The sequence below is a fragment of the Phyllostomus hastatus genome, unplaced genomic scaffold (genome assembly GCF_019186645.2).
Source record: "Phyllostomus hastatus isolate PE091 unplaced genomic scaffold, TTU_PhHast_1.1 phas_contig_5, whole genome shotgun sequence".
In the NCBI taxonomy this organism is placed as follows: domain Eukaryota; kingdom Metazoa; phylum Chordata; class Mammalia; order Chiroptera; family Phyllostomidae; genus Phyllostomus; species Phyllostomus hastatus.
In genome coordinates this window covers 4,973,826-4,992,044 of record NW_025333897.1, presented here as the reverse complement: position 1 = coordinate 4,992,044, position 18,219 = coordinate 4,973,826, and the positions used below count along the sequence as shown (strand labels likewise).

Genomic DNA, 18,219 nt, shown 5'->3' with positions numbered 1-18,219 from the left:
AGAGAATAAGCAGCATAAATGGTAGGTAGAAAATGGACAGGGGGAGGGCAAGAACAGTATAGGAAATGTAGAAGCCAAAGAACTTATATGTATGACCCATGGACTTGAACTAAAGGCGGGGGGGCAGTGGGTAGGAGGGGGTGTGCAGGGTGGAGGGGAATAAAGGGGGGGGGGCAGAATGGGACAACTGTAATAGCATAATCAATAAAATATATTCTAAAAAAAGGAATGAAATGCTGATACCTGTTACAATTAGAATGAAGCTAAAAAGTCATTATACTAAGTAAAAGAAGCCAGACACAAAATGTCACGTATTTTACGATCCCTTAACTATGAGACTGTATATCCAGAATAGGAAAAGTCATACAGAAAGAAAGCAGATTAGTGGTTACTGGGGGGTCATGGGGAGGGATTACTTAATGGGTAGGGGTATTCTAAAGTGAGGAAAAAAATAGAAACTAAGAACAGGTGATGGTTGCACAACACTGTACCTAGACTAAATGCCCCTGAATCATGTACTTTATATCATTTATTTTACAATAGTTACTGTACATCATATAAATTTTACCTCAACAAACCACACAGGTATGCCCCTCCTTACAAATATAGCCTGGAAGAGAATACACAAAATGGTAATAGGTTAGAATGTTGAAACTAGGGGTGGTTGTTCTCTACATTCTAACCTTCATAAAGTTGCCATACTGCTTCAATAGGTATTCTAGTTTTTCTTATTCCCCAAACTAGAAAAGGCTACATTTAGGCCAAACTTTAATAAAAGGGAGTGAGAAACAGGGAAAAGAATTTTCTTTATTAGACTTAAAGAATATAATGAAGTCCCTGGTATGGGTACAAATACTAAAGTTTTATTAACAGAAATGCATCAGATAAATGTTTGTTTGTTTGTTTGAATTCATAGAGCCAAACTTCTGACAAAATCATTCATCCAAAAAACCTTCATTTGCAGATCAAGGCAAGTTCAAACATCAGAGTAATCAAACCTGGTTACCAGTGTTTTAACACCTGTATATAAAGTCACAGCGCATGGCTAGAGGGAAGAGCTGTAGTGACCAACTTTCCAATACAGCATCTATAGCATAAAATCTCCAAACTTTCTAAGTTTAATATGATAAACATACATGTAATTATGTATATACAGTACCCCCAAATGACATCATTAATATTTTCCACAAACCTATTTTTTTAAACCCTTGCTTGAAGATACATTTTGGTAGGGGGAAGAGGGGCAGGAGAGAGACAGATAGACAGGCATTGATGTGAGAAACATAAATGTGAGAAACATTTATTGGCCACCTCCTGCATGTACACTGTCCAGCAACTGAACTCCCAACCCAGGCATATGCCCTGACCAGGAATCAAACATGCAACCCTTCGGTGCATGGGATGACACTCCAATGAACCAAGCCACACCAGGGCCTTCATTTTTTGACACAAATTAAAAATTATAAATTAGACTCTAATATAAACTGGTAAAGAAGAAAAACTAGTTTGTCCAAATATGTGACAGCAATAAACAAAAGACTGAATTAGTGAAGAAATGCCCCAAAGTAAGGAGACTAAGGCTAAATTCAAATAAAAAATTAGAATAAGATCTATGATGTAGTTTTAAATTTAAAATTCCTGTCAAGTATTAATTGTAAGATCTGGTCCAAACCCATTTATACTAACTTAAGTTTCAACCATGCTCATTATTTTCAATATGCAGAGCAGGTTTTCTTTCCACTGCTATATATAACTCCTCCCCACATCCAACCTATCCTAAATTTCAGCTTAGATATACTTTGCTACTTGTACTTGTCAGGGTTCTCCAAAGAAACAGAACCAACATGATGCAATGCACACACACACACACACACACACACACACACACACACATTCATTTTAAGGAACTGGCAGTGAAACCCCTAAATATGCATAGTAGGCTGGCAGGCGGGAGACCTAAGAGAGTTGTAGTTGGAATCCAAAGGTGATCTGCAGGCAGAATATTTTTTTTACTCTGAGAAAGTCAGTCTTTGTTCTAGTAAGGCCTTCAACTGACCGGATGAGGCCCACCCTCACCATGCAGGGTAATCTGCTTACTCAAAGCCCACAGGCTTAAATCTCATCCAAAAAACAGAAACATCCAGAATCTGATCAAATATCTAGGCACTGAGACTCAGCTAAGCTGACACAAATTTACCATCACATTACTCTACAAGTGATATTCCCAGGTGGAAATAACATGTTCTTCAAGCTTTCTTACAGTCTTGGGGGGCAAGAAAGACCCTTACATTTCTTTCCTTCTTTTCTTTTTATTTTTACAAGTTACACATTATTTATTTGATTTAAAGTCATCTATGGTACATACAATGTTTTACGTAGTTGATCTCTACTTTGTTCACACTGAGTTCAGTGAGTTGCATTTGGGTTTCTACGCTCGAGACTATGCTAAAGTGCTGCTGTTGCTGATGGTTTGTTTTCTTTTAGGGTCAAGGTGGGTATTTTCATATAAAATCTTATTTTTAATTTCTTCTCTGGCAATTCTTTCCTGGATTCTGAGCTTTGCATTGTTATACCTACAATGGAACCACCATCCTAAAGTTACTAAGATAAATCCTCCTACTCCAATATCACATGATCTTCTAATTCTACTAACAAAAAATGTCCAAGGCCAGCCACAACAGATCCTAATTAGCCATATATAATACCATGTTCCATGCCAGGAACAGGGAATGTTCCTGACATCTAAGATTCCTAGGAGCTTAAAAGGCTCCCCCTTCCTGGCTCACCAGGTTCTGGTGAATGGCCTTGGGGATGAGTCAGTGCCTCTAGCTCTTCCCTGCGCCACTGCGAGCTGCTGCCAGCAGAACCCTTATTTCTTTTCACCCAAAGTCATCTCCCACAATTACAGACTGAGAACTTGCTCAGTTAATTAGCTCCTCTCATTTGCAACTTCACTTGCTTCCTCCATGCCAGATTCTTCCCCTTGGATTACTAATATATGTAGATTTACTCAGACATATCTTTCCTCGACCATGAGAATTTCAGGCTGAATGCAAGGGGAAAATTATTAGTGGGAATAAGAATTTAGGGAGAGTCACTCTGGCTAGTGTGGCTCAGTGGGTTGAGCACCAGCTTGTGAACCCAAAGACTACAGGTTCTATTTCCACTCAGGGCACATGCCTGGATGGCCTGGCAGATCCCTGGTTGGGGGGCATGTGAAAGGCAACCAATCAGTGTTTCTCTTGAACGTTGGTATTTCTCTCCCTCTCTCTTCCCCTCCCTTCCCCTCTCTCTAAAAAATAAAATCTTAAAAGATATATAAAAGTTAAAAAAAATTTAGGGAGTGTGGCATGAAAAGAATTTGTAAAACTAAGAAAGCTACTTAAAAATTTAGATGGTAATACAATAACAAAACTAATAATGCAAAACCCATTTCCAAGAACCTTTTTGAAACTGTAGGTAACATCTTGAAATGTCTTGACATGGAAGTCACAGGATGGCAAAATAAAACTGATCTATGTTTATTATTACAAACCTGTAATACACCATCCTTAATACTGTCTTCATTTATCCCACCTTTTCTATAAAATAGTTATTCAACTATGAATCTTTCTGAACAAGATAAATTTCCAGAAAGAATAACCCTTCATGTGATCAACAAATAGTTAATTTGCTATGTACAAGGGATACAAGGGAGGAAAAGATGCTGAAGTCCAATAGTGAACCAATAAAAAAAGCTTGATAAGCACACCCCTAAAAAATAGAAGATAAAGTGAGAACACAGGTGCACTTAACAAGTCCTATCTAGGATAATCAGGGAATGCTTTGCAGGAGTGCTAATGCTCAAACAAAATCCAAAAGGATAAACCTCATTCCCTCCTGATCCACATCCAATTTTGGTTGATAGAAACTAATCTACATGGACCATTGCTCATTTCCTCCCTGTTCCTTGTCCAGGCAATTTTTACAAGTCCAACCCATTCTCCTAATTTCTCATGTATCTTTTCCTTCCTCACTATTTTGATTAGTTCAGGTCTGTATTTTTATCTTTTCCAAACTCTTAAAAGATTCCAAATGACCTCACTATTGTCAGTTTCTTCCCTCACCCCCAGTCAATTTTTCTACAATGTTGTCAGCATAAACTTCCTAAAGCTGGACTGTGGAATGCCACTTTATTGGCTAAGACTTTCAATGGCTCCCTACAATCTACCAAGAAAACTGAAGACTTCTTAGCCTGCCATTCAAATAATAAACTGAGTAAATTAAGATCAGTTTAGCAAAGGAAGTTAAGTAAAAGGGAATAGGCAGGGGTGTGGTCCTGAGTCTGTTATTTGACATATTTTCAATGGCACTGGAGCCTTCCAGAGCTGTTAGTTCTTCTCTTTCCCTTGTGACTCCTATCTCAACATGTTGCACTGTTCAGTTCTTTAACACAGCCATGTAAAGAGTAGGGGAAGAACATCCAATTCAAGGGAACCTTGTGAAAAGGTCCCAGATCTGAAGGAATTTGACTAACTTGAAGTCCTCCCTAAATGACAGCTAGTGTAGTCCCACCTTAAATGAATTGAAAGGTGTCATGAGCCAGGATAACAATTTTGGACTTAGCGGTTGTCTGTGTGTTTGCTTCCCCAACAGACTGCAGACTCCCTGTGACCTGGGACTTGAACACTCTAGTGTTCTCTCTAGATATCCCCTTCATGTGGCTAATTGTGACTTATCTGTCAGGCCCTAGCTTAGATGCTGTGTCATCAAAAAACTTGTCTGTGTTGCTCTCTTCTGTTTCTAGACACCATTGTGTCTAGCATGTAGTCATAGCAGGCACTCAATACTTCTCCTGAATTAATAGCTTATCAAATAATAAGCACCAGACAGATACAAGCTTCTCTATTTGTCCCATTTGCTTCATGCTGTCTTGCAGGGGTGTCCAAACTTTTGGTGTCTCAGGGTCACAATGGAAGACGACAAGTTATTTTGGGCTAACACATTAAATACATTGACATGCAATCACACACACAAAAATATAATGTTTGAGTAAATTTACTATTTTGTATTGGGCCACATTCAGAGCCATCCGGAGCCATATGCAGTCCACGAGGGCCCTTTATCTCATCCTCTCCAGAGTACCAGAATTGTAGAATAAGTATCCAACTGTATGAAATGCAAAAGGGGACTGGAAACATCACCACTGTGGAAACAAAATTAACTCAAATTTGAGTTAATTTTCCAGCATTTAGTTCCATCTTTACCCCTAATTACTTCCCAGTCGTCTAGTTTGTGTAGCACCTGGTCATGCCAATTCCTAAACCTTTTAGGAGACTGGGTGCAAATCAAGTTATTTATTGGATTCACCCACAGCTTATTTAGATTTCATATCTCTCAATTCTGCTAAGAAGTCATTTACACTCATCCATTTGCTGTTCAGCCTCCACAATTTTGTTGCTATTGCCTCCTTTCAAAACTGACTGTGCCCTTAATGGGGTTATACTTTTTAAAAGGAAGTCCCTCTTATATAGTTTTACTAGGATTTATCAATAGGAAGGAAAAGTAAAAGCATGCCCACTCTGCAGTCTAAATTTAAACTTGATTCTTAAACTGCTTTCATTTAGGTATTCTTCCTTCTGGTTGGTTTTATATTAAAACCAAGGGACACAGAGAGAAAATATGACGTAAGAGAATAAGGTAAATGCATCAATAGGAAATAAAAACCAAAACACATACAGGGGTTAAGTGGGAAAGAAACTAATCCGAGAGTCACAAAGATAGAGAGGATGAATTTATTAGGTTAAAAAGACTAAGTCTTCAGATTTCCAACGTCCCAGAGAACCACTCACAGTTAAAAACAAACAAACAAACAAACAAGCAAACAAACACACCAGTGTTGCAAAACTTCTGAAATCTAAGAATAAAACTTCTGGAGAGAAAAATGACTGTGAATCACATATCAGCAACACTAAAATGTTAGAAGATAACAAATCAATAACTTCAAAGTTACACTGGAAAAAAAGGTTCTGAATTTAGAATATAGCCAACCAATCAATCAAGTAATCAAGAAAACTATGGGCTCATTAAGAAAATTTGTGACCCACACATTCTATGTTTTCTGTTTTTGCCATGACAAAGATGCACTCAGGCAATTTTGGGGGGAAAAGAGGATCAAGTGAGAGGTCAACACTGTAAACAAGAAACAGGAACCCTTGGGTATAAATAGACTGGTGAGAGATAATGGACCAAAGTAGAGCTGTAGAGGTGATAAAAGGTCAAATTCTGGATATATTTTGAAAGTAGAGCTGGCTGACAGGTTCAGAAACACATGAGGTGTGAGACAAATAAAGGAATTAAGAACTCAGAGGTCTTACCAACTAAAAGAATAAGCTGCCATTCAGTGAGATGGAGAAGCAGGTTTGAGACACATAGAAGGGTACATGCCCAATAGACATTCCTCCAGGTGATGTTAGCAAGGCAGTTGGATATATAGCGGGTTCTAGAATAACATCTTTTCATTTTAACACTGATGCTGTAGGCACTTAACTCTTTTTTATATCAACTAGCCTATGGTAAAATTGGTTTCATTATGTGTTGTTTCACTTAAAGTCCCAGAACTCACTAACAAACTTAAGTGAGGACTTACTGTGCAAGTCAGGAGTGAAGAGAAGAGGTCCAGGTTATAGATAACAGTAATGTATCGATAGTATTTGAAACCATGAATCAGATAGGATCATAAAGAGAAAAGTACAGATGACAAAATAAGTAAATTTTCAAAAGACAGAGAGAGAGAACTAAGCCTTGGAGCTCTTCAACATTTAGAGGTTCACAAGAATCAACAAAGGAGCTGAGATGCAACCAGTGAGGGTATGGGCGAAAATCAGGATGATGTCAAGTGAAGAAAGTGTTTCAAGGTGAAAAGAACAATTGTGCAGTATATTGTTGATCATTCTGAGTGAGGATAAGAAGCAATCACTGGATTTAGTAACAAAGAACTCTTTGCTAAACCTTGATAAGAACAGTTTCTCATCTGTGGGAATAAAAACATAAATAAAGTGGGTTCAAAAAATAGAAACAGGTGGTGCAAAAAACTCCTTCAAGGAGTTTTGGTATACAGGAAAGATAGAAATAAAAGGCAGAAAAGAGGAAATGCAGTTAAGAGTAGTATTTTGCTGTTGCTGCTGTTTTTAAGATGGGTGAAACAAGAGCCTATCTGTAATTAAACAGAAAAGATTTGGTAGAGAAGGAAAAACTGAATACACAGGAGAGAGAATAGGGAACTGATGGAACAGTGGCCTTGAATTATCAAGAAAGGATAAAACCTACTGCACAAGTGAAGGGCCTTAGAAGAAAGAATAATTTATATTGAGTAAAAGGTTAAGGTTTGGGGCACAGATGCAGGTAACTGGGTACATACAGGATGAGTTGATTAAAATTCTCTTTTGTTTGCTATTCTTTTCTCAATCAAATAGGAAGCAAGTTCTCAGACTAAAAGTGAAGCTGAGGGAGGAAGTGTTGGAGGTCTGAGGAAAACAGAAGGAATGGAAGAGTCAAGCAGAAAAACACAGTGAACAAACTATGGAAATATGAGACTATGGTGTTAGCGAACATAAATTTAGAGAGAAACTGGTCAGCATCCTATGTTGATATGATTAACAATGAGATAGCTATGCTACTGAGAAACTACAATAAACCAGTTTATACATACTTACTTATTATTTATATATTTATTTAAAAGACATAAATTAAAGCTAAGGTTAAATAATTTGTCCAATGTCAAAGAACCACTAAATATTCAAATGACCTCTGGGATCACATTTTCTTCCAGAAACAAAAACACACCCTACAAAATTAGAATAAGAACCTTGAGAATAAATTACTTTATAGACTAACACTTTACCCATTAAAAATTTTACTATCACATCCAGATTTAAAAATGGTTAATTGAAATATTACTTTAAAGCATCGTAGACAAAATGAAAGGTAAATTACCCCTGTAGAGGGCATCTTCTATCATGGAGTAATAAATCCAAATTAAACCATCTGCACTTACTGCTGTTATGTCATGCACATACCAAGATTAAGATTTCTTTATTCTTCCTATTTCCAGCCTTCTATTATTTTCTTTAGGCTTTCTGCTGTTTTCTCTACTCTGATTCAGAAAATCACAGCTCATCTTACTCTACTGGAAAATGCAGTTAGTTTTTGGTACCTGACTTCAGACTCCCATAATTACCAAGTATTTATGTGGACTACACAGAAAGAATAAACTATTTCTGACACTCCCAAGTTCTGAAAACCTGATTAAATAGGGCAACCAAAAGAAATTACAACTTAAAGTTTCACTAAATCTTTGACATTCTAGGTAGTAATTTTGTAAATTGCTAACTTTAGATCCCTAACTAGTGTGAGAATGCAAGAAATCAATACTGCTTACAGCACTTTACAGTTATTTCATTCATCATACAAAGCCTTCCCACTCTCTCACCGGAGTTTATGACTATGTGGCTAATTAACAATCAAAAAGTGCATAAGCAATGCCAATTGGCAACACTTAGAAGATAATTAAGGAAATACCCTATTACCAATTTACCCGTTTTTATATTCTCCCACTAATCTCGATTTTAAGGACACACCACACCATTTTAAAAGCAGCTTATATAATCATTCTTCACAACATTTCTTTTCCTAATACCATGGCAATCTGGTTTTCACTTGAGAAATGAAACCAAAAAGTGTTAAAATCTATATATTGCTTATAAGAAATGTGTATTCCCCAAACTTTGAAATTCCCATAGTTAGAAAACTTTAATAACTACAAATATCCTTAATTTATTCAAATATTTACCAAGACCCTGCTATGTGCTTGCAAGGCACTGTTCTAGGCACTAAAGATAGAGCAATGAAGGAGATAAAAATCCTGACTTCACTGAGCTTCCACTCTGTGGGGGATCTCTCGGTATCCAGGATCTACTATGTGCTTGGGCATCATATCCACATATATAATTGGAAATATTCTACAAACTATTCATGCATGTCGCAACTTTAGCTTTCTCTTAAATATCCTGAACTGATTCTTGAAAATTACAATTGAGCTTGAGCCATAAAATAAAACTGTGTCCCCAACAATATCAATTTTGTCATAAGATTTTACCCTCTTGTATCCCAGTCCTCCAAAACTGCTTACTTTTTTGGGGGGAAGGGAGAAACATGTTAGGTATTTTAATTTTAAAGAGAAATACAATTGTGAATATAAAGAAGCATTATTTGGAGATACGCCCAAGATAATTCTACAAGATTAATAAACTAAAATGCTAAATAATTTCCATTTACACATTCATTAAATAAACATTTGTTTATCCCAGGAGCTCACTCTATGTGGGAGGGAAGGCAAAGACAGAAAATACACACATGCAAATAAGCAAAGAAGATTGTGTTTAGGTCATGATCTAGGAATAAAAGAAACTCAGAGATGTGATGACAACGTATAATTCAGACTCACATCAAAGTCTTTCTTGTAAGACTTCTTGACATTCATTTAGAAGATTCTAAGCATCAAAACCTATCAAACTTAACTCAATTTCACTTTAACAGAATTAAGAGCTAATCTGTGAAATCTCTAACAGAAAATAAAGGGCATCACCTATTTAGCAATACATTTGGGATAGGGTTTTTGACCATGCAATTTATTGCCCAAACTAAAATACTTTCAAGAGAGAAATGGGATGTTCTAATAATTATGCCAGATCATAGGCGCAAACAAGGACTTTTCTACTAGGGCAAACAAGGCCATATGGTCATCCTATTAGGCACCACAAATGTGACTAGCCCAAAATTTCAAGAGTATTTTAGAGTTTCAGGTGAATTTAAATTATAAGTAATATCCAAGTATAGGATTTAAGTTTTCATCTGGACCATATAAACCAAGTAAATCCCTTCCTAATTTAAAGAGTTAAATACCTCACACCATACACAAAATCAATTTCAGATGCATTATAGACCTAAATGTGAAAAGACAAAGCAAAACAGTTTTGAAAATACCATCAAAATAACTCCATGATCTTGGGGTAGAAAAAAAATCCCTAAAAAAAAAAAAAGAAGACAAGAAAAGAAACACTAGCCATAAAGATAAAGAGTGATAAACACCCTTACATCAAAATGAAGAACTTCTCTATTCACCAAAAGAAACTATTACATGAGAAAATTTACTTGCAGCAGATAGATCCAGCAAAAGATTCATAGTGAGAAGATCGAACTCTAGAAAAAGACACACATTTCAACAGGAAAAGGGGCAAAAGATTTCAAAGGCATTTCATGAAAGATGAAATCTAAATGACCAAGGTATGAGAAGATGTGCACCTCAATAGTAATAAGGGATAGTAAAACCAGGTGCAACTACCTGCCCACCAGATTGACTAGAATTAAAATATCTGATACTAAGCATTACTGTGGGTGAAGGATGCGGAACAATTAGAATTCTCACGTACTAATAACTGAAACAAAAACTAGTAAACAACTACTTTGGAAAACAACTTGACATTACCTTATAAAGACATACATTCTTCATGATCCTGCAATTAAAAGTATATATCCTCAAAAATTTACATAAATGTGCACCAGTGTACTTAAATACAATGTTCATAAAAGCACTGTTCTTAACAGCCAAAGCATGTAAGCAATTTAAACATAAAATGCAGAATATACAAAACAACTGCAGAATAGATAAACCTGTTATATTTATGATGGAACACTATGCTACGATGAAACCCAGAATGAAATACAGAGGTGTGAAAAAGTAGTTTACAGTTGTATGTGAAACACAAGTTTATTCTTGCATCATTATTCTTGTTATATATTTTCCATATGAATAACTGTAAACCTGCTTGTGCCCACCCCTTTATATACAAGATGATTCCATTTTCATAAAGTTAAAAAGTAGACAAAACTAAACTCTATTATTTAGGGATGTATACTTCAGTGATGAAACTATAAATGTCAGAATGATGTTTACATCTAGCCTAAAAGGGTAGTAGTCATGTGGGAAGATGCAGGGGGTGAGGTGATGGGCTTCTGGGATTCTGGCATTGTCTGTTTTGCCCTGGGTGGTATGTAGACGGATCTTTGTTTTAAAATATTTCATTTTTATCTGTTTCTTCTTTTTTTTAAAAATCCTCACCTGAAGATATGTTTTCATTGATTTTTAAAAAGACAATGGGAGGAGGAGGGAGGAAGGGGTGGGGGAGAGAGAAAAAACGAACAAACTGGTTGCCTCCCATTAGCCCCAAATGGGGCTCAAACCCACAACCTAGGTATCTCCTTACCAGAGATGCAACCCACACCCCCACAACCTTTTCGTGTAGGGAATGCCAATCTAATCAACTCAGCCACCTGGCCAAGGCTATGTATCTTCTCAATACCTGTGGTTATATTTTGCAATAAAAAAAGGAAAATACTCTCCTCAGAGAGGATTTAAAAAAATAGTAATATTCTAAAGAGAATTCTAAGAATGTTATTCAAAAGATCAACTCAATCTATACTTGAAGAAACTAATCAGGACCTCTAAATCCAAATACATACTGTATTCTAAATTCTATAAATAAACTTTGAGCTTCAGTATTAGAATGTCATTCTTCATCCAAATAAAGGGGGGATTTCAGTAATCAAATTACTCAAGAAGTCATGCAAATTCTAAAATCTAAATACCAAACACCCCACTTCTATTTTTGAAATCTGAAGTGTCCAGTGTTCACTGGAGAGTTTTAAAGCAGTTTTAGATTAGACACTGCTAAGTAGAACAATACATATGCCAAGATTTGATAACTTTAATTTTTTGCAAACATAAGTCCCCAAACACATTAAATAACTCATACTAATGTTCAAAAAGTGTATGTTATGTATTTGGGATTAAATATTAAAGCCATATAAATTAAATAAAAATATTTTATTGCTGTCCTTCTATCACATATTTAAAATCTAAGTCATAACAAGATAAAAATTATGTTTGGCAGCATATGAATTTAACTATTACAGATTAATAAAATGTCTATTGACTCTAGAAGCTGTTTAAAAGAAAATTTTTAAAAAATGTGGGCCATTAACAAGATATAGACGCTTTAGTTTCTTGCATAGAAGAGTATATTCCTAGATTTTTAATAGACTGGAGTCAATACATGAGAAATCTTTAAAATGTATATATTTTTTTCTTTGAGAGAAGGTGACAGCAATTAACTGAGAAGTCACTAAACTAACAAGATACCTTAAAATTCAGATTAGGTGAAACAGTGGTTTTTAGAAAGTTATTAAACCACTTTACTAAGGAAAAGTGTTTTCAATCTGTATGTGACTCTCACCAAGAACTTCAGAGAACCTTTTTAATAATTTCATAGTTATTAAAACTAAAACATTATATGGCTAAATATCCATTTGGAAACAAAACAGAAAAGAAAACTAAGTCAAATTTGTCTCAACAGACGTGCTATTGAAAAAGATCTACCAGAGCACCCCCAAAATGTCACTAAATACTTGCTTTATACTGTGAAATGAGTCTCTTACCAGTTAAATTTTTTTTAACAGAATTAGAAAATTCCTTCCTCGCTCTGGACTTCTGTCCCTATCAAGCTACTTATTCCATAAGTCTACCAGATATGCTGAGAAAATTATCTTAGTTAGCGTGCTTCCCTCTCACAATTACGCCAAACTTGGGAGAATTCTTTCAAGCGCAGGAGCTAAAAAGTTTATTTACGCTTGGTTTCCTGGCGGAAGGAAGGCCCAGCGCGTGCGGGAAGGAAACGAAACCCATATACAGACTATGGCGATGCTAAACACTATATAGTACGACATCTTCCTTCTCAACACCTAGAACTCCCTGTCCCAGGGAGCCTTCACAAGGGCCAGTCAGCGCCCACGGACCACTCAGTTCTGCCTCTGGAACAAGGGTCCTGGTTCAAGCCTGACCCCTCCTCCCCACCGGGTTTCCAGAAACAAGGCTGACGCGAGTACAGCAAGCATTTTTAAAGAGATGGTTGAACAGGCTTTGAGAAAGATTCGGCTTGAACAGGTAAATACCACATAGGAGACAAGAGGGATGTAATGTGCATCGCAGAGCAAATCCAAAGTTTTAGCACATTACTTACAGTTCACCTGAGGAATATCACAACAAACTGAAATTAAGAACGTGAGAAAATGGAGCTGCAGAATCAAGAAATCGGCATTAAACTCAACCGAAGCGGAAAAATTCTTTGACTACTCAAGCTTTGTTTTGTGGTGAGACGACAGACCACCGAATTTCAGAGTTGGAAGACACGTCTCTCCGCGTTCTCCGGCCGGTTCTGGGACTTCAGGGTCGCCCCGCCCGCCCAGCTCTCGGTGGTGTAGTTCCCGGATGGAAGGCGCGGACCTCGGCAGTGGAAGCCAGGGAGAGCCCTGGGGGAGGCCGCGGCCCGGCCCACGAAGCTAGGGCCGGGAGGGAGGGAAAGGAGCGGCCTCAGAGGAGACGGAGGGAACAGGGAGGGAGCGAGGAGGCTGCAAGCCGAGAGCAGAGCGCACACACCAACATCCCACCCCGGAGTACCTTTGGCGAGGGCTACGGTGGAGTTCTCCGTGTCGATGGTGTAGAGGATGCCCTCGTAGCGGATCTCCGCCTTAGAGATAAGGCTGATCTTGCTGCCGATATAAGGGGTGCCCCCACTCATGGCGCCGCCGCCGCTCTGGGCTGCTCGCAGAGAGGCAGAACCACGCCGCGGTCCCGGGTCCGCACGCCCGCTCGCTCCGTCAGTGCCTACAGCAGCCGCCTCAGACCCAACATGGCGGCAGCGCCGGCTCCGCTACCCTCCCCCAGCCTTCCGCCCTCAAGCCGCGTCGCGGCGGCGGCGGCGGCGGCAGCGGTGACGGCGCGGGGTATGCTGGGCCAGGGAGGCCGCGCTCTCGCGAGACTCGGCCGGCTGCGGGTGGCTCCGCCGTTCTCCATCGACTAGTTAGTCTGTCGGGCGCCGTTTGGCCTGGTCTGGCGCGTCCCTGCTTGAGCCGGCTAAGAAGAGTTTAAGGAGAGGCGAATTGCTTCGTGGCGCCCCGACACTGTAGATGCGCGCGGCCCTGTTGACCTCAGCTGTGGCCTTCACCATTTCCATACCCGTCGGGTAGAGTCCATACCCGTCGTATTTTGTCCTGAGTCCTATGTCTTTGCAAACGCTGATCCCTCTGCCTGACCCGCCTCCAGACTGACGATTTCGTGTAAGACCCGGTCCTTTACCCATTGAGGCAACTGTGCACCTTACAGAGGTTCATAACTCCATTATAGCATCCACTGGCCAACGAGCTTCCGTCTGGTCCCCCGCCCCGGGTTGCTGGAGCAGGGACTCTAACACTTTTGAGACGGTCCCATTCGGGCCCACAGCTTTCAAAGTCATTAGTCACATACCAATCCTGAGTATTTACTCTGTGAATTCTGGACTTATATGAACAATAGACTCAAACTCTCTAGTTGGATGTTTAGTTGGCAACTTTGTGTGTCCAAAGCCCTAATCCTGATTTCCTGTCTAAACCTAACCTTTCACCATGGTTCTCCGTTGAGGTGTGAAAATGATTAAAGGAAAACCTCATTAAAAATGGAGTGGGGAAGCCCTGCACGGGAAATTTCTGGAAGGTACCACCCATCACAGTTTACCTTACAAATCTGGGCATGAAGAAGCTTGTTTTACTACCCGAAGGAGGAAGGAAGGTTTTTCTCCTTGTCCAGTAACAGCCTAGCAAATGAGAAACCACCACACTCAGCAGCTGAGAAGCTCCCACCATCCTGAACTTCCACTCTTGTCTAATGGAATTTTGCTTTTTAACTGCCCGCCTGAATCTAACCGCTTCTTAGCCATTTCCACCGCTACTATTCTGTAAAATGCTACCATTATTTTGGTCAGGATTATTGCAATGGCCTAAAAGTTCCCTCAGTTTCTGCCCTTGCCCCCAATAGTTTATTCTCAACATAGCAGGCAGAAGGATATTGTGAAAATCTAAGTCAGATTATATTCCCTCCTCCACACAATGCTCCTCTACCCAATAATCCCATGTCACACAGAGTGAAAAGCCAGACTCCTTACTCTGTCTTCTAAAGGCATGCATGATTTAGCCCCTGGTTACCCTACTTTCCCATTTTGTTTCAGCCACCCCTTCTTTACCCAGAGCTTTCACAATTCATTCACATCTCTGCTCAAATGTCTTCTCCAGGGATGACTTTCTCTACTGTCCTACTTTAAATAAGAACACCTGCATCACTCTGCATGTTCTTACTCTGCTGCTTGCTTTTTCTTCAAAGCATTTCTCTCTCCCCAATATGTCTACTTAATTATTTCTGTGTATCTGTTTTCTTCACTGGAATGTAAATGTTTTGAGGGAAGGACTTTGTTTTGGTCACTGCTGGATGATCAGGACCAAGTCCAGTCCCTGGCACAGGGAAGCATCTGGGTAAATGGCTGTATGAGTGAACAGTTAGAGGAAGGCAGAGCATAGGCAGGATGTCTGGTGAGCTGAGTGAACAAATGGTGAAAAGCCTGGCAACACTATGATGGAGAAGCAGAAGAGAAAGGAAAGCAATAGAGGCTGTGCTAGAGCTGATACACAGTGACTTTAAAGGAAGGCTGTGAAATATGAGCTTAAGTGCAAGGTTGCAGCCAGGGAGTTGAACTCTTATTTCTGTTCCTTCCACCCCCTTCCCAGCCTGGAACCTAGCTTACCTTCTCATGCTTGCCAAGTGAGCTCATTTTTCCTCCATCTATTGAAATAAGCTGACAGTTTCTAAATTTACATCTCCATTCCAGATCTCCTGACTTCCAGAGTCACATAAACTACATATTTACCAGATGCAATTGTTTGGGTGTCCCACTAGCAGTTCCAGCTTCACATTTTAAAAATTATCTATATCTATCTTTCCTCCTTTTCCAAAACAAACATGTTCTTTAAAAAAAAAGTAATTATACCTTATTAATTGTGCTTTTAGAGTTGTCCTGATTTTCCCCTTTACCGTACTCCTCTCAGGGTCCCCTCCTTCCTCAGGCAATCCTCCTACCATTGTTCATGTCCATGGGTCACGTGTATAAGTTCTTTGACTACTCCATTTCCTATACTGTACTTTATAACCCCATGGCTATTCTGTAACTAGCTATCTATACTTCTTAATCTCCTCTTCTTCACCCATTCTCTCCCTCTCTCCTCCCATCTGGCAATCATCTGGTAACTAACTTCTTTTCTCTTCCTACTTTTAGAGTCTCTATTTATCTTTAACCTTTGGCCTTTTAATTATGTGTCTTGGAGTGAGCCTCTTTGCATCCATCATAACTGGGACTCTCTGTGCTTCCTGGACTTGCAATCTATTTCCTTCACCAAATCATGGATGTTTTCTTTCACTATTTTTTCAGATAGGTTCCCAATTTATTTGCTCTTTCTCTCCTGTTTCTGGCACCCCTATAATGCAAACGCTGGACTCCTTAAAGTTGTCCCAGAGTCTGTTTATACTATTTTCATTTTTTAAAATTCTTTTTTCATCTTGTTCTGTGTGGTTGTTTTTTCCTTCCTTATTTTTCAAATCATTGATTTGATTCTCAGTTTCAAACATTCTACTGTTGTTTCCCTGTAAATTGTTCTTTATTTCAATTATTATATCCTTCAGTTCTGACTGGGTCTTTTTTTATGCTGCTGAGGTCTTCACTGAGTTGAGCATCCTTATAAACTGCTTTGAACTCTGCATCTGATAGATTGCTTATCTCCATTTCATTTAGCTCTTTTTCTGGAGTTTTGATCTGTTCTTTCATTTGGGCCCTGTTTCTTTGTCTCCTCGTTTTGGCAGCCTCCCTGTGTTTGTTTCTATGTATTAGGTAGAGCTGCTTTGACTCCATATCTTGCAGCGTGGCCTAAAGTAGTAGGTGTCCTGTAGGGTCCAGTGGCACAGCCTTTCCTATCACCCAAGCAGGGTATTTGAGGTGTGGTTTCCATGTCGGCTGAATACACCCCCTTTTGTAGTTGAAACTTGGTTGCTGTTGCCAAATCAATGGGAGAGATTTACCCAGGCCAGCCAGCTGCAAGGACTGGCTGTGACCACTGACCACTAACCTCTGCCATCCATGGAGGATCAGCTGTGCAGGGGCACAGTGGTGGTGCTCTGACGTGGTCTATAGCTGTCCACTGGGTGCAATGGCCCTGGCGTCATTTTCCTGGGTGGTGCAGGCCAAGGTCAGTCCCTATCTGTGTTTTGCCAGGGGCACCCTGTTTGAGCTGGAAAGCAATCTGAGATGGCTGCTACTCATGCTGGACATGGAGATTCCCAGGTGAAGCCAAGCTGTGATTCTAATCTAGCTGCTGCTGGAGATCACTGAAGCCAGCTATTGCTTGTTTGGTAGGATTTAGGGGCCAAGACCAGCCATTCTTCTGGAAAAGCAGCTTGGGTGGGCCCATAAATTGGGTTGGGTAGAGCCTCTGTGAATGTCCAGGGTGGGTCACACAGTGTTAGCCAGGTTGATGGAGTCTCAGATAGGGCATTAAGGCACTAACCTACTGGTTCTGTGCGGGAGGGCTCAACAAAAGGACCATGGACTATGTTTGTAACAGAGTGCAGCCAGGGGCCCTCCAAAGAAGGATTTGTAATGTGGGTCCAGAACTCAGGGTGTTCAAGAAATATTAAAAATATGGGATGTCCTCACCCCCTGTAGGTCTGAACTGGGGGGGGTGTGTGGGACACATGGAACAGAGCTATTGAGAGTTTTGCATAGCAACAGTTTTGCAAATAACCTTGGGCATGGTCACTTAACATGTCTATAAGTTTTAACTGGTTTCATGGATATATTAAATAGTTGTGGCCACGCTTTGAGCCAGGGGGATGGGAGTGACATCCACCCAGGATGTAACCGGAGGGCAACTCCCCCTGGTTACAGCACCTGCATGAGAGCTTGGAGATGACTGGCTTTATACCACAAGGCCACACCTGCCCAGACTTATTATGGCAGCCCAGAAAAGCTGGAAAAATATGGGAATGCTGGTAAGTATAGCTGATTGTGGGAGGAGTCAGAAATGGGGCTGCAGAGGAAGATTGGCACTGGGATTTAAAAACCTGGGCGTGGCAGCTATGCAGGATGTTTGGGACCATGCGACATGGGTGAGAGTTGGGACCAGGTGGCTTTGGGGTGCTCCCTCTTGCCACGTGGCTTAGGAAGCTGGAGAGACCTTGCTGGGAAGGAAAGGGGTGAAAGGACATCTTGC

The 18,219-nt window shown here is 39.7% G+C and overlaps 1 protein-coding gene across 4 annotated transcripts in view; it reads right to left on the bottom strand.

Annotated features, from left to right (window-relative positions):
* LSM14A (LSM14A mRNA processing body assembly factor) overlaps positions 1 to 13,867 on the bottom strand; it is a 58,335-nt gene extending 44,468 nt beyond the window's left edge. For 2 of the 4 annotated variants that reach the window (XM_045846717.1, XM_045846719.1), the window contains exon 1: positions 13,553 to 13,867. In XM_045846717.1, coding sequence (XP_045702673.1) covers positions 13,553 to 13,673 — 121 coding nt within the window. In that variant the 5' untranslated portion in view covers positions 13,674 to 13,867. The remainder of the gene's footprint in view (positions 1 to 13,552) is intronic. The other 2 variants (XM_045846718.1, XM_045846720.1) reach the window with 2 other exon arrangements.
* Between the last annotated feature and the right edge of the window lie 4,352 nt (positions 13,868 to 18,219).